General features: G+C 38.8%; 1 protein-coding gene across 1 annotated transcript in view; it reads left to right on the top strand.

The window, feature by feature from the left end:
• The window catches only part of LOC131072695 (uncharacterized), a 33,413-nt gene extending 30,191 nt beyond the window's left edge, over positions 1-3,222 (top strand). The window contains exons 6-9 of the mRNA XM_058008933.2: positions 1,889-1,976; positions 2,479-2,536; positions 2,718-2,796; positions 2,990-3,222. Coding sequence (XP_057864916.1) covers positions 1,889-1,976; positions 2,479-2,536; positions 2,718-2,768 — 197 coding nt within the window. The 3' untranslated portion in view covers positions 2,769-2,796; positions 2,990-3,222. The remainder of the gene's footprint in view (positions 1-1,888; positions 1,977-2,478; positions 2,537-2,717; positions 2,797-2,989) is intronic.
• Positions 3,223-13,077: the final 9,855 nt, after the last annotated feature.

The raw sequence follows: 13,077 nt of genomic DNA, 5'->3' as shown, positions 1-13,077 counted from the left end.
TGTGGAAGCATTCAGACTTGTTGAAATGTAGGAGTCATTACTCACCAAGGAACATATATTCTGCAAGCTTCACACAGATCCCCTCCTAGATATTGCCCTCATGCCGCTCTCCAAAATGCAGCTCTCAAAACCCTTTACCAAACAGGAACAATGCAGGATACAAAAGTTTATGGTGACATTTAGATAGATATGCTAGAGATCTTCTAAGATAAGTGAAATCCTTTGGTTATTATTATATATGCTAAGACAAATTCTAACACAAGCAAAATCTTTTCCATTCTTATCAGTTTATGGCGACTCTTCCACTCTCATTTAATGCCAGTGACCTTCAAATTCCACTCACTAAACACCACTACTCTGCCAACAACCTTTGCATTCCATTAAGTTGTCAATTTAAATCATAGGGAGTTTTTTTTGTACACGCATGAGATGCCTTCACTGTAGGAATGCCTCGGTGTAAATATATATGATTGTAAATTATTTATTTATTGTTAACTTATTTTACATTACATATTAAAATTGCTTTTAGTATAATTATTTTTAATATACTCTTTCTAGCTTATGTGCATCATGGTTCTTATTGGTATACCTAAATTGGTATACCTTAGGTATACATGCACTGAATACCTCCCTGATTGAACTAACCTGTGTTTCCTGGTTGAATACTGGGAAATCTGAACCCTGATATAAATTTCATGAGATTCATTTATTTTAAAAAAAAGTGTAAACACTTTTGACCTAGAGCTATGAACTAGTGAGGTCACAAACTGGTGACCTCATCCGTAACATAAACACTCAACAATAACACCCCAACAGAGTTTGAACCTTGATGGCAAGAACACCAACACTGCATATAAACCATCACAATATTTCAATACCGATATACATTAATCTAATAATTCTTATTTTTAAAAATATATTAACAAATCATTTCAATTATTTTAGACAACAAATCAATTTTAAGTTTTTAACTAGTTCCTTTATTTATTTTATTATTTATTGATGCAAACTGATTAACATTATTCTAAAAGCAACTAGATAAAAGGATTTTATTCTCGCTTTGTGCATATAAGATTTGTTTTTTGCTTACTTCAAAATTTCAAATGTCTTTAATCTTTATAGGAGCTATTTTTAGAGATTTCATCAACTATATTTACAGTGACTTCCTTGATTATAATTATATATATATATATATATAGAGAGAGAGAGAGAGAGAGAGAGAGAGAGAGAGAGAGAGAGAGAGAGAGTTGTATGGCTGAATCCGGCCATACTGAATGCAGGGGCAAAAAAATTGCCATATTGTAGAACCTGAAACTGTAACTGAATTGGTAACTTGGATAATTATTAGAGTACACAGCAAATGACTACAAAGAGGCTTGGTTTAAGAAGGAAAGAATATCCGGGTTCCAATTGCCAAGAGATAATGCAAATGCGAAAGAAGCTTCTAGGCAATCCAGCAAGGGAATTCTTTTGTGATAGTAATTCTTAAAAACAACTTCTGCAAAATGAAGGTCATGATCTGGTATAAAGACCCAGCAATTCTCCATTTTCTTCATTTCAGACAAATTCACTTAATCTAGGCTGAGACCATAAATTATTCATCATCCTTCAAATTTTATCAGGTGAAAGTAGATGTTAAGTAGTTTCACCTAATAAGAAGATTCACTATTTATTATTTAATTGTTTTTAATTATCCCTTAACTTTAGCTACGAGATAAAATATAGTAGCAATTTTTGAATCAACAATGTTTAGTCATTTAAGCTACTACGAGATTCGGGGCATTTTGAACTTGTTGATAATTATGAAACAGAGGTCGAAAGTTAAGTTTACCTCTTTTGTGAAGCACCTAATGTACTGTGCATTTGTTGATTCTTCATTATTTTACAGGGGATAACAATTTTGGGGATGATAGGCTTTTGTATGCTGATGGTCAACTCTGGCTTCAGAAGCATCATATAATGGGTCGTGCTGTTGGGTAAGCTATTTTTTTGAATATTTGAATATTTTTCTCAATAATATAATGAAGTCATAAAATTGTTGAGTTCAGTTTTTAAGTGAGAGACATGGTGATCTTCGTCTCTCTAGATTGTCATACACAAATTGTTCTCATAGTAGTGAAAATAATTTTCAGGAATAAATTGGCAAACCAAAATATAAGATTTTTAAAGAAATAATGATTTAATCGGGAATCAGGTTAGAGTTTGCAGTTTAAACAAAAAAGAATATATTTGTTAACTTATTATTTGATTCTCCCTTCCAATTGTGTGTCTAGGAAGAAGTAAATTTGGGTTTGAATTGCATTTGTCTTCCTTCCTTTCAAGGCCTTAAATCTATGATGCTTTTTGCTTGAAATATATTTTCATCTGATCATGATCATGTATTAGTTTATTGCTAGTTTTGAACGTAGTTATTTTGTAGCAATATTATACTTGTTATGAATAGTCAGTATTAGTTGCAAACAAATGTTTTGTACGCAGGTTCTTACCGTATGTTGGTTGGGTGACAATCATCATGACTGAAAAGCCCATTATCAAGGTATGTGTATGGAATTTTATTGACTGTAGTCAATTTGCAAATATTGATCTTAATGGCAATATAATGTTCTTACCCAGTTAACTATTAAAAGAATATTTTTGAGATGTTCAATTCTTAAAAATATTTCTCCAAAACTTATTACTGTTGTATACCTGACACATCAAATGGCTTTTTTTTTCAGTACATACTAATAGGGGCTTTGGGTTTGCTGGTAATCACATCGAAAGAATAGGGATCCAGTCAATTATTTTTGATTGAAGGTAAATTCAATCCCTATATTTTTGCATTGTACATTCTACTTAGTTTAACTGCTGGAATCGTGTTCATATCAGCAAATGTTTTCATTATAACTTGTATGAAACAAAATCAAACCATGCATTATTATCCCTTGTTTTCATTATTTTCTGAAAGGAAATGCATCTTATATGTCATCAACTTCGTTATCCATTGCAGGTTCTCAGTGCATCTTATTGCAACTTAGAGGTATTCTTTTGAATATGAGGCAAAGAATACAAGACAATTTTTTGAGGGCATGCTTGTAACATTCTTGATTATTATGTCAAAGGTTTTTAATCTAATGGAAATTACATACCCTTCAAATAATTATTGTTTGGAGTTATTAATTTGATTGTTATGAGAGACATTTGGCATCCTTTTTAAAATTTGGGTCTTCAAGATGTTGCATTTATCTTTTCATTTATGGCTGGTTCCATTCAGAATATTTTATATGGCCGTGAAGTTTAACTTTCCTTGTCACATAACATAAAAACATATTGCTACTACCACTAGCATGTTTAAAAGTATGATATTACAAACAATTGCTATTATCTAAACAAATCTAAAAACTTTTAACAAACGTTTCCAAGGGAGTGGACAAAGAAGGATTTGGTTAATTCCATCTTGACAGATATAGCCCAAAGCCATAGAACCTTTTAAAGACTAATATGTTGCTATTTGATGTTTTTTTAAGGCACGTTGAAGTAACAAAGGTAGGAATCATGTTTTATAAAAATGGACACCGTTACAATAGATTAGATTATCCTTGATCTATTACGATGATATTTGTTTTGATCTGACATTCGACCACTTTTAAATGGATACTGAAGGGTTGTTTATCAATGTTGTAATAACGTACTTGGCCACCTTTAAAAGAGATCGTGTATATATTCATGTTCTTACAATAGGTGGAAGACTTAATTGCCACAGTTAGTTTATTAGGTCACCGCTAACGATGGGAAGTCTATGAATGTGGTGAGGATATCCTTTGCAACTCCTTTATTAGATTGTCGTTATACCATATGGAACTCTTGACTTCAGTTGAAGGGTTCTTTCTTTGAACTCTATGAACAAACTTTGTCTCTTGAAGTATTAGTTTTTGTAGAATTGTTATCATTAATTGTATTTTGTAATTTCCTTGTGCATTAATTACATTATATCTACATAATTAACATGAATGATTAGTACTAAATTTAAAAAACATATTATCGGAAAAGTTGGGAGTGAATTTTTGCACAACAGAAAGGGAAGCAAGAGGAAATTGCAAGCAAGCGAAGAAGAGAGAAATAAAAAGAAGAATGACAAATAAAAAGAGATCAACAAGGTTGTGAGATTTTGCCAAGATCAAGAGCTCAATGAAAAGTACAAAATAGAGAGACAAGATATAGGGGAAGAATAAACTGTATTCTCATTAATAGATAGATGATAAAAAAACAATAGTTGTTCAATACAATGTAGGTGAGCCTGCATATATAGGCAAGACAATATGGATATGTGAGCACACAAACATGACATGTGGCTCAATAAGAAACAAGGGTAGGTAGGAAATAAGTGTGGTAGGTAGGAGAAACAATAAAATATTCCACATGAGGTGGATCACCCATCGAAGGTGGAATCATTATTCCACAATAAGTGGATATGATAGAGTAGTAACAAGATCACACCATAAAAGGTGGAAATTCTCCTACACATTGTCCCAATGTGGCACAAACACCCAAGTGTCTCATACCCAAACTACTATGAAATGCATTATCCTAAGTAAACTTAAGTAAGGTGTAATAATATCCAACATGAATAATTATTTATACCAACACCCCCCTTAAAGTGCAACTTAGGGGAATGCACTTAAGTCTACAATGCAGTTAAGCAATAAAAGATGGGTCCTAGCTATGAGGCCATGTTAGGTACCCATGAACAAATGCAAATGCATGCAAACCAATGCAATGAAATCTCTCACAAAGCAGGGAAAGAGAGAAAAACCCAATAGGAAAAAAACCCTCCCCCAAAAGAGAGATGAAAACTATACAAGAGAACTCTCATAGAAGCATGTGAGGAACAAAATCCCATGTGAGGAACAAGTTCCCCCCATTATGCCTTGCATATCTATTTCCCCATTAGTCTCCTTGCGTTGAAATTTGGGTCCCTTGTTTCTTCTTTTCTTTGCTTTTTTGACCTCGAGACTCGGGTTCTTTTTAGTTTTTGACCTCGGAACTCCGGGGTCCCGAAGTCCCGAGGTCCCTTTGTTTTCTTTGGTTTTGACCTCGGAACTCTGGACTCCTGGAGTTCCGAGGTCCCTTTGTTTTCTTTGGTTTTGATCTCAAAGCCCGGAATCCTGGAGCCCCGAGGTTTAGAGTCTTCTGCCTCGGAACTCCGGAGTCCCGAGGTGGAATCTCCTTTTCCTTGCTTCGGAACCTTGGACCCCCGGAGTTCTGAGGTGGGGTGTTTCTTTTCTCGTGTCGAGCTCGGAACCTCGGGACTCCGAAGTCCCGAGGTCGTGTTTAAAGCCTTCGTACGGATGAGCTTGGGATGAGCTATAAATAGGGAGGATGGACTTTTAAAGTTCATTTGTGCATTCAGAGCTCCTCCTCCCTAGTTCCAAGCCACGAACCTCCGGACTTCTGAGCTTTCCTTGGCGTTTTCAGGCATTTCGATTCACCAGGTTGGTGATTTTTCTTTTGGTTTGTAGATTAGATTTTTCTTCCCTTTTTTTATTTTATTTTATTTTATTGTTCTTTTTTAATTAAATTTTTTTATTTTTTGCGTGCCCTAGTTTTTGTGCCTGGAACCCCAGAGTTTCGGGTAGTTGGTTTTCATGCGCTTGGAACCCCGGAGTTCCGGGTGGCTCTCGTTTAACCTAAGCCCAGAACCCCGGACCCCCGGAGTTCCGGATGGCCCCCGTTTAAGCTGACCCCAGAACCCCGAACCCTCGGAGTTTCAGGATTCCTTTTGCATACAACTTAACCCCGGAGTTCAGGGCCTTCTTCACTTGTGCCTAGCCCGTGACCCCGGGACCTCGAAGTCCCGAAGTAAATCGACTTTTATGCTTATTATCAAAGACTGAGGATTTGTGTTCTGCTTGCAGGTTTGAGTGTTTAGATGGACTCATCCTCCAACTAAAGAGGCAAAGAAATTGATAGACTCCCAGCCACCATGAAATATCATTATCAAGGACAGGTCTATGTTTCAAAGCTAGAGGATCAAGTCAGATGGGTCACGGATACCAAAATCGGCCATATAGAAATTGAGGATATCAAGGCTCAATTGGACAAACCTAGTCTGGAGGCCCTCCACAGGAGAATCAAGAGATCAGGCTTAGTCGAAGCTACTGCCTTTCCACAGTCATTGCAGGCACCGGAGTTCATAATGACCATTGCCCCATTTTATAACCCAGAGACTAGAAAGTGCATGGATGCATAAGGAAAAACAGTCATAGACTTGTCTACAGATATGCTCGGGTTCGTTTTTGGTATCCCAACCAAGGTGGAGATATTTCTGTTAACCAAAGAAGAGGCCGTAAAGGCATGGAATGACAAAATATCAGCTAGTAAGAGGCACATGAATACAAACTGGTTGGAAGAAGAAAGAAAGACAGGTCTCAAGGCAACGAAGATCCTGAGGGCGGATTTCAAAGAGCCTCAAAGAGACTTAATCATTACGCTTAGCATGGCCTTTGGCAAGTTGGATTGCAAGCATTTTCATCCCTGGATGTTCCAATTCATGTGCACTATTTTAATAGGGAAACAATACTATGATTGGCCGTAGATCCTCTCCTACAATATCTGCAAGCAGATGAAAGAAGTTCAACATACCCAAAAGTTCTTTTTCACATCATATGTCATCTGGGTAGCTGCTAGAGCTAGAAGGTTTCCAGGGCTACAGGTAGAAGGTCAATTGGGAGAGGAGGAAGGACAGAAGAAGGTATGGGAGTATTATTCCCAACTCACTCTAGCCAATGCAAAGGCTCATTTCAAGAGAGTTAATGATGCCTTCGTTTTCCCAATAATAATCAAATTGATAGGAGATGTAGGATATCGGATTAGCCCGGAGGCCATGGCTATCATCCGAGAGTGGGCATGTTGGTTTATTCAAAACCCACGCTCTACTTACATAAGGGTTAGCGGATTCACAGGTAACCCAATGTTGCTGCCCCGATACCACAATGATAGGATAATTTTGCTAGAATATGTAAGGCAACTTGTGGGCTTCCAGTCACTTTTGTCATCAAAACACAAAGCAGGTATCGATTTCTCAGTATCTATTGGGTACTTTGCATGTTCTAAGATACAAGTGGCCAAATTAACAGAACAAGAGCTTCAAGATTTGAACTTGAAGGAGTATGATCATGCTAGGGAGTTTTATGATCCCTACGGGAAACTTAAACAAGCTATGCCTAGCTTAGAGGACTTTTGGGCCAACCTGCAAGACAATTTTGAGGTTAGGGAGAAGAGCTATAATAGGCTATCTGTGCCACAGGTAAGAGATTTCGGAATTGAGTCTAACCTCCCTAAAGACCTTAGGGATGATGGGGACTTGATCCAGTTTATAAGGAATCAGGGATAGATAAAAGGCCCCTCTCCCCAATAAAATGGTCTGCAAGTGAAGAAAATATGGAAAAGGTCTCCCAAGTAGTCATCAACAAGACCAAGCAATGGTTAGGCCAGAGGGTAAGGCCTGGCGTCTCAAAGGCAAAACAAAAGGAATCCACTTCAGGGGTACCTCAATCAAGGGGCCATAAGGAGTACACCCAGAAGACAAGGTCAGCCTCAAGGCAAAATACCTCCACCGATCCAGATGAGGAGGACAAACCTCGAGAAAGTACGGAGGACTTAATCAAGAAACTCCAAGAAAAGATGAGGGAGTCTGAATTGTTAAAAAAGGCAGTGGACTTGGGAGTGACCGATGGATTGGGAGCAGTACCACTTGCCAAAGTTCTCCCACCGAGGACGGCTATAGGGCAGACTGCAGGAGAGGGTACCCAAGAGCAAGAGGAAGATATAGAAATAACCGAGGATATACCTACTCAGCCACCTTCAATAGAGGCCACACATGCTCCAAGCACCAACGCCCCTGCACCACCACTGACTAGTATTCCCGCAAGGCAGCCTGGAGTGCAAGGCTTCAGGTCTACCACTGAAGGAGTAAAAGTTAGAAACATCAAGTCGGATTCAGATCAAGAGGAAGAAGATCTTGAGCAACAACGACCGTTGGAAGGTGAGAAAGAAGGGGATGAGGCGGAGGACCTATTGAATGAAAGATTAGTTCTAACTCGTCAAGATCAAGAGGACCTCCTTAAGGACATAGCAGTCGGGTAGGGTGAAACAGAGGTAGATAAGGAAGAGATGGCATTCAATGAAGAGGTCAGTGGCAAATTGGGTGAATTACATAAGCAACATGCTCTCCAAATCAATCTAGCCCGCCAAGTTACCTCACCTCAAGATCCTGGTCAAACAAAGGCAGAGAAAAGAGATGAAGCAGAGGAGCAGGCAGACGTCCATGTTATAATTGCAGACATAGTATCGCATCAAGGTGACAAGGATGAAAACATACCGCAATGGCTTGAGTTCACTTTTGAGAAGAAAAAGAGAAAAGCGAAGCTTCCCAAGGTCACTTTACAACAAGTAATCACTGAGGAGCCATCGAAGGTTAAGAAGCTAAAAACCGTTCATCATTTATCAAAAATGGACTCCGGTGAAGTGATTGCAGATGTGGCAGTTCCACTCCAAGTTGAGGGACAAGCTTTTCCCAAGTATCAAATATCCCAAGTAAATTTGGGTAAACAAATCAAGTGGGGAGAGCTAGATACTTTGGAGCTAGCCACAAGTGTTGTTAGGGGGTGTGTAGAAAAGGAGCATATTTCAAACATGGAGCTCAAAGCGCAACTAGGGCAATACAAGCAGCTCCTGATTGAAATGAGCAAACCTCTAGACTCCTGTAGAGTTGATGACCTACCTTCAACCTCATCGCTGCCAGAGGGAGAGGTAAAGGCACTAGTGGATGTGAGACGAGCGGCTGCTGCAGCCAAATCATGGACCCAAATGAATGCAACTAAGATTAGGTTGTTCTTGCAAAGTACGGTAGAGATGTATTGTAAGGCGGTACAGGTAGGTGGAGCTTTGGCTTCCTGTTCCACGTAATGGGAACGAAAGTCAAACATTTTCAATAAACAGTTCCGAATTTTGAAAAAGATATTGCAATTAGGGGAAGATACGGTAATGGAGGAATACCTCCTAGGAGGTGACATCTATGAAAACTTACAGTCCTATGTATACATTTTGGAGCTGAAGATTGAAATGCTTCAGCAATATATCAAGGATATGATGGAGATTTGGGACCCTCTCTTTAGGGAAATTTTGTCGTATGAGAGTTTTGTAAAGAATATGCTAGGACCTTTTGGCCTCAGATTAGCTGATATAGGAATAATGGAGCAACAACAAATTTTGGATTACCTAGGACTCGCGACCCAATTTCATGTCACCCTTATGGACAGGTACACATATCTGATTACTCAGTGTCAGGAGGTGGCAGGCACGGTGAAGGATTTAGAGGAGGGGAGAACACATGCAGATGAAGTATAAATTTAGAGTTAAGCATGTAACTGATCCTCTAGTTCAAGCAATTGCACGTATAGTTGATAATTATAGAGCTTTTTTCCAAGAAATAAGGGATAAACACATAATTGCTAAAGATGGCAAAGCTTTTTCATAAATCCTTAATCTTGTATTTTTAGCTGCAGCTCCTACTCAAGTTCCAATTTTGAGAGAAATTCTGCATGACTACGAAAACGTGGCTCACCTAGCAGGGTCTTCGTAGTGCTCATGCAGTCCCCATTTCGTAGTTGTTAAGTGGAGTGTCAAGGTAGAAACTTGCAAGTTAACTGCGACTCCTAGTTTCAGTTCTTAATTTAGGGTAGGGTTATTTCCTAGATAGCAGGGCAGAGAACTATAAATTGAGAAGATGGATTCATTTGTAGGGGTCCCCAAATTGATGATTTGTGGCCCACTTAGAGATTTAGAATATTTTGCAGATTAAGTTTGAGTTATTTTTGTTAGACATTCATTGAGATCAATATGAGAAGCAGCGTGTGGATTGCCTGATCTATGTCTATGTTCTACCAAATTGTTTTGTGTAATCTGGTAACGTCTATTATTTGGAGTTAGTAACGCGGTTTAAATCTTTTTGTTTATCATTTTATGAATCATATTGCGCACGCCAGTGGTGTATGAGAATTATTGTGATAAGCCTTATTGTTGATGATTTTGTTTCCATAAATCTGTGAAATTGATGATTTTGCAGGTTTCCTTGAGGTCCGTTGTTGAATGCTAACTTGGGTAATATTCGATAATTTCTTGGATTGCAGGGAACTAATTGAGTAGTTCATTAAGTTGTTATTATTGGTTTTGATTGTTATTTTCGTGTTCCCCTTTACGCTTCACATTTTATTTCCTAGAGAATCTTAAACCATAAAAATACAATAAAGAAAGGAAGTGCAGTTATCCATAATCAGCGAGATCTAGTCTTACCAGTAGGCCCCTTGACAGGGACAACCATATCAACCATTGGGCTGCCCATCGCCGTCGAGACCCGACTATAGAGACCTTGGAGCAGTGAGTTTTCCCAAACTCGTTACTTTTCAGGAGAGGTGGTGAGTGTTCACATTGGCTACCTGACTATTGGTGGGTGTGTCAAAACAATCGTCAACAACTCTCACAAAGCGGGGAAAGAGAGAAAAACCCAATGGGAAAAAACCCTTCCCCAAAAGAGAGATGAAAACTATACAAGAGAACTCTCATAGAAGCATGTGAGGAACAAAACTCTATGTGAGGAAAAAGTCCCCCCCATATGAGAGAAGAAGAGAAGCTAGGTAGCCCCCCTTCAATGTAGAATCTGCACCAATGGTAGAAGCTCGAGAATAAATGAAGAAACTGCTCCATGAACGTCGAACAACATTCCTTCCCTTAGGAAGAAACAAAACCAAAGGTGTATCCATGAAGTCTCCCAATCATGAAGGGATGATGTATGAAAAAAACTCATGATGAAGTCAGTCTCTAAAAACTGCTCAAGTGTCCCCATGTCGATGTTGAAAGATACCCTCTCTAAAGGTGGTAAATTGCTCAACATTGCTAAAAAAGGCACTCCAAGATCTAGTGGAGAATAATGTAGAACAATATCCAAAGACTCACATGTCTCCTCAAAGGATAAAGAGACCTCTTCCAACATCAGTACATAAGAATCCACAATCATGTCAACCTCGAAAGAATGATCATGTGGAGAATGAACAAGAGGGTCAGAGTTTTCCCTCGCAACAATCGAAGAAGGATCATCTCCATCAAAGAGAAGATGAATATCATCAATGATGTCTCCCAAATCTGCAATGTAGGAATCCAAAAACAAACTTGCAATGTTTGTCAAGTACTCATCCCATGAAACTGAAGCTGAAAGACAAGAAATATCCTACTGCACTGAATCACAAGAAGACAAAACTGTCGCACTAGCTGCTTCATCAGGTGCAATAGGTGATGTGATATCAATAGGAGGAGATGAAATACAAGGCTCAAGAACGGGGTCACATGTGAGAATCCCCAAGTTCAAGTACCCAAAGTTCTCCTCAAAATCTGAATCATCACAAGAAGTGTGATGATCATGTGTAGAATCATCATATGTGAAATCATCATCATCAACAAAATCAGAAAAGGAGTATAACTGAGATGCACGATCAACCACCCTAGTCGCAATGATAGCTCTAGTCTCCAAGTCTAATGAAAATTGACTCAGGTGTGAACTCCACAATTCTCTTAGTTGCGCCATGTGTGATTTGATAGATGGAATGGAGATTGTTTGTCAAATGGGGTACACACAACACATCATTGAAGGAGTTATCCCCAATGGCAATAGTTCCTTTCCCAATCACATCCATGTATGTATAATTGCCCATCAAAATCTGCGGCATGGTGCAAGGCTCAAATGTAGAGAACATAGACTGCGAAGATGCCATTTGATGAGAAGCCCTTGAATGTAGAAGCCATCTTCTCGAATTATGACTTGTAGCACAAAGAGCTTTTCCTTTTCTTGTCCCAAAAGAGTGAGTCTTCCCACTTGTAGAAGCCATGAATGCTTGCCCTTTCCCTTTTGAGTGTGAGGAAGTGGAAGTTGACGAATCCTCCTTCTTGTAGGCATTAAGCAAATCAATGTTGTGCTTTTTGAGGATATGTGTGAGCTCATTAATCTTCTTAGAATGACAATGACGTTCCTCATGCCCAACCTTTTTACAATAGGCACAAGTAGCTCTCTCCCTCTTTTGGTGAATTGTGAGGAGTTAAGAGAGGAAACTTAGGAGAACCCATAACAACAAAATGGAAAGAACATAAGATCACAAAAGCACAAGAGACATCCCCCCAAATTCAATCAATCAAAGTACCCCCACCCAAAAAATAAAAATAAAAATGATGATCTTGACACTTTATATGTAGTGTGTGTACAATAGGCCACTTGCAAACAATGGCAAGGTGGACTTCTGATTTTGTTTTACAATTGCCCCCAATAGGCTAAGAACTACAATACAAAAGACCAACAAGATAGATCTATGCAATACAAGTGCCAAATTGGGCAAAAAAGACCATATGATGAAAGTACAATTTCTACCCAAAATCGCTGCAAACTAATAGCATATTATGAGAGTAGACGAAAAATTACGCACTTCGAAAAAAAAGGGCACCTGAAAAGGAGTTCGTATGAGCCCAAACAGAGTCGCGAAAGTTGCAGGAATGGGGATTGGACAGGTACAGTCACCAAAAACTGAGATTTCTGAAACATTTGTCCATCAAAATAAAAAAATAGTGCCACCATGAGAAAGTAAACGAAAAATCAGCCCATTTCAAAAAAAAATGCACCAAAAAAGGAGCAAAAATGAGTAAAGATATGGCCATTTGAAGTTGGACTGCAAAATCAAAAAGCTCAACGGAGACGACCTGCCAATTTTTTTAAAAAAATGATGACGCTAGCAATTGCACAATTAAATTTGACGGTCGTCTAGCCGTCGCGAAAACTTCACCTCCCTGCTGATTGGATGTCCGTATGGTATGGACTAACATGTGGCAAAAAATGATCAGTATACCTTGTTGACATGGCTGTACGAAATGATGCAATAGTGTATGGTGACGTGGCCGATCATGTGTAGGCTGTATGATGACTGGGCAGATGAGGTGTCCGAGGTGTACAGTCCGCGTGGTGGCTCGAGGTGTGCGTGGCAGAGGTGGAAGCCGGAACAA

Source organism: Cryptomeria japonica, chromosome 5 (assembly GCF_030272615.1).
Source record: "Cryptomeria japonica chromosome 5, Sugi_1.0, whole genome shotgun sequence".
Classification (NCBI taxonomy): domain Eukaryota; kingdom Viridiplantae; phylum Streptophyta; class Pinopsida; order Cupressales; family Cupressaceae; genus Cryptomeria; species Cryptomeria japonica.
This window is presented reverse-complemented; position numbering and strand designations above follow the sequence as displayed.